Genomic DNA, 4015 nt, shown 5'->3' with positions numbered 1-4015 from the left:
TCAGGAGTGCTTACCAATCTTTGCATCATGTGGAAGGAAGTCAGGACCTTGTTTTCTTCAAGAGGCTTTGGGCTTCTAATGTTCCATCAAAGATGAAATGCTTAGTGTGGAGAATTGCCTTGGATGGGGTACCAACTAAAGTGAACTTTGGTCATAGAGGTGGATTATCTATGCAAGATCCTCTTATTTGTTCTCTTTGTGGTGAGGTGGAGGAAACTACTAGTCACTTGTTTTTTTCTTATTCAATATCCTATCTAGTTTGACAAAAGCTTTATTCTTGCTTTGGTCTTACATCTATCATTCGTAGTGATGTAATGACTCTCTTTGCATATAATGAAAACATGATATGGTTGGAGAAAAAGAAAAAAGCAATTATGGGTGGCTCTTTGGTTTGTCACAATTTGGACTATTTGGTACATTAGGAACAAAGTTATCTTTGAGAACTTTAGGTTCCAAATAGAAGAGATGATGGAGCTTATTTTTCTGCATTCCTGGAACCTTATTATTGTCCGCTTTCCTTTCTTCTCTTACTCTTATGTTGATTGGATGAGACATCCATCAACTTGTCTGTCTCTTTGTTAATTTCTATGATTCAGTGGATATGAGTGCCACTTGTTCTCCTAATATTTTATCTCTTGATTAATAAAGTTTTCATTGCTGATCAAAAAACAAATAAGCATGTTAACATATTTTTTCAATAGACTTTTAAATAGATTAATATATTAGACTAGACTTTTAAACATGCAAGATAAAACTTTTAAAATTTATTTCAAGGATAAACATATCATACTCATGTGAGACTCATGCTCCCATATACAATATAGGTTGGAATATTTGAGGTGATTTTTATACACTTTTTACTTCTATTCCCAAAAGGATGCATAGAGTACTATATATAAAATATGATCATATTGATTTAAACATACAAATGCACACATTTTATCTCATATCATGTAAATTTTGTTTCTAAAAGGATATTAACGTATATGTACCCCTAAATTTAAAATGTAAATTCTTGGGATAAAAATATTCAAAATTTTCTGTATTTAATAAGAGGATTTTGTACATCCAATCTCTAACCACAAAATAATCATGACACACTATATTTTTGGGTTTTAGAAAAGAGTTTAATATTTATGAATATAAAAATTTATATACAATTATTATTTCTTAATAATAATTAAATATGAGTAGTTAACAATGTAGAGACACTGTTTAATATTTAGTATACGGCGAATTAATAAATTTAAAATTCTGATTTTCTGTTGATGTGTTCATTAAGGTGTGCCCCATGACCCTTTCTGGGCCATTTTTTAAACTATTTTATAATCAGTATCATTTGTTCAAAATTGTATTATATGTGCATTAATATACTAAGTATTTCATCTATCATTCATATGAATTATTTTTCTAAAGAGTCAATGACGATTAAATATAAATGGTGAATAATAAAGTAATAATATATAAAACTCATACACTTTCAATACATATTTATTTTTCTGGAATTAAAATTGTTTTTAAAATGAATTTTAATCAATAATAAAGTGAAAAGTAATGTACAAAGCAGAGGATGAGTGTTTTATTGCACTTTCCAACCCATATACTCTCTTTTCCATGCATGCTCCTCTCAATCCTCCTGTTTTTTTCTATTTATAGCACACAACCTCCTCCACCTTTCTTCACCACTCACTTCCTCCCCTTAACACAACCTTTAGTTTTTTCCCTTCTTCTTCTTCTTCTTCTTCTCTCAAAAATGGCCAAGAACTATCCTTTTCCTACATACTTGATTCCACTGTTACTAACCATAATCCTTTTGATATCCACAGTGAGCAAAACCAAGGGATGGAAAACAATGCTACCACCAGAACTTGCCATTGATAAAAGCATATCCCAAAATCTCCGCAACGACATCGAAACCATTCAATTGGCTTCTAAAGACTATGGAAACATCATGCAAGAATTCCCAGCAGCTGTGTTTCATCCATCTTCTATAAATGACATAGCAAGCTTGATAAAACTCTCATACAATAGCTCAGTCCCTTTCACTATAGCTGCAAGGGGACAAGGCCACTCAATTAGTGGACAAGCCATGGCTCGTGATGGTGTTGTTGTTGATATGGCAAGTTTCAGAAAACAAAGAAATGGGGTTGGAATTAGTGTTCATGAAGACCCTTTTATTGGTTACTATGCTGATGTTGGTGGTGAACAACTTTGGATTGATGTGCTGCATAAAACGCTTGAACATGGAGTTGCACCGGTTTCTTGGACTGATTATTTGTACTTGACTTTGGGAGGAACCCTTTCCAATGCTGGGATTAGTGGCACTACATTCCGTTATGGACCTCAAATCACCAATGTTCATGAAATGGATGTGATTACAGGTATTAAAAAGGTTCAATTCTTCTTGGTTTTCTTGGTTTTTCTTTTGTTTACAGTATATACTCCCAAATTTGAACCATTTCTGAAAACAAAACCTTGGTCTCGTCATTTCTTCTATTTCCCTCTTAAGCAAATGACACCAATATAGTATACAAATTCAGAAGATAAATAGATATATGCATGATATTATATATATGATGTCAATATTTTTATTCATATTTTACTACAAATAAAATAGTTCTTTTCTCTTACACTCATAGAAGGTAGTTGTCCAAACAAAAATGACTACATCATTAATAACCTTATCAATCATTTGCAGCACTCCTAGAATATTACTAACGGTGAAGAAAATACAAATAAATGGGGGAAACCAAAACCCAGTAAAGAAAATTAGGTAAATTTATAGTTAAGCAAATCTAATCTATTCCTAAAAAACTTCCCTAATAAAAAATGGAAGTTGATCCAACAAAAAGTCATAATTCAACAAATCACTCGCAAATAATTTCTAAGCACAAGTGTTACCCTCCATAGAAATATTAGATGCTTGAAAATCCATATTGGAAAGAAATATGTAATTGGAAATTCTTCCATGTATTTCGAAGGGCACTATGGTACCATTTCACTGCTTTGAATTGGCAATAAGCTAGTTGTCCAAGTTAGATTATAAAGAGTAAACAAGTATATTTCTTTGTATAATAGTGATTTCATTTCTTTGATTTTTCGTGTAGAACGTGTTTATTTGGAAGGAGATAAATTTAGTATTTTCTCAAATAGGAGCATACCCCCACTTTATGAAAAAATATTGGGTGAAAAGTACTAGTTGAGCTATGCAAAGTACTTTTATATTTATATTAATAAAGTTTGTACAACTCTATACATATCAAAATATTAGTTTTTATTCATGAAATGAAACTTTGAAGTCAGCCCCACCACAAGATTTAGTTTCTCTACGATTAGGGTGAATGATGCAATTTTTTCCACAGTCTTAGGATAGCGTGTTCGAAAAATTTAAGGAACCAGTTCATATGGTCATAGCCTGCAATTTTTATTGACCTGTATGCTGGTCAAAGTCTTATTTGGTTAATTCTTTATTTCAACTAAAGACGAATAAATTTTACTATTATTGTTTATTTACATAATGCTTGCAAGTAAATTATTAAGAGTAACCTTAACAAGTGCCTATTCTTTAAAAAATTAAATTAGAAATTTACATTGGAAAATGATGTTTTGACGTATTGAGAAATATTAGAGTTAATTTTTGAATACTAATTTTCTTCGACAATGGTGAACATAACTATTACTTAATTAGTATTTTTTGTGCTGCTGGTTCAGGAAAGGGAGATTTGGTGACGTGCTCTTCTCAAGAGAATTCAGAGTTATTTCACGCCGTTCTTGGAGGATTAGGGCAATTTGGAGTTATAGCAAGGGCAAGAATCGCTCTTAAGCCAGCACCTAAAAGGGTACGTTTATTTAAAAATACCTCCAAATATATAAGTACCTGAATACATTTAATTTTAGTTATATTTTATGCACCATAAATGATTAGACAATTTTTACAATCCTTGTGTATTTTGGGGTTTCATAGAAGTGCTTTTGTATAAAAGAAAACTGTCTTAATTATATATATATATATATA

At 31.2% G+C, this 4015-nt stretch overlaps 1 protein-coding gene across 1 annotated transcript in view; it reads left to right on the top strand.

Moving 5' to 3' along the window:
• LOC109361578 (cytokinin dehydrogenase 3-like) overlaps nt 1620–4015 on the top strand; it is a 3793-nt gene continuing 1397 nt past the window's right edge. The window contains exons 1-2 of the mRNA XM_019607074.1: nt 1620–2381; nt 3712–3839. Coding sequence (XP_019462619.1) covers nt 1754–2381; nt 3712–3839 — 756 coding nt within the window. The 5' untranslated portion in view covers nt 1620–1753. The remainder of the gene's footprint in view (nt 2382–3711; nt 3840–4015) is intronic.

This window comes from Lupinus angustifolius, chromosome LG12, assembly GCF_001865875.1.
Source record: "Lupinus angustifolius cultivar Tanjil chromosome LG12, LupAngTanjil_v1.0, whole genome shotgun sequence".
Taxonomy (NCBI): domain Eukaryota; kingdom Viridiplantae; phylum Streptophyta; class Magnoliopsida; order Fabales; family Fabaceae; genus Lupinus; species Lupinus angustifolius.
Note: the sequence above shows the minus strand (reverse complement) of the source record. Positions and strands in the feature narration are given on the sequence as shown.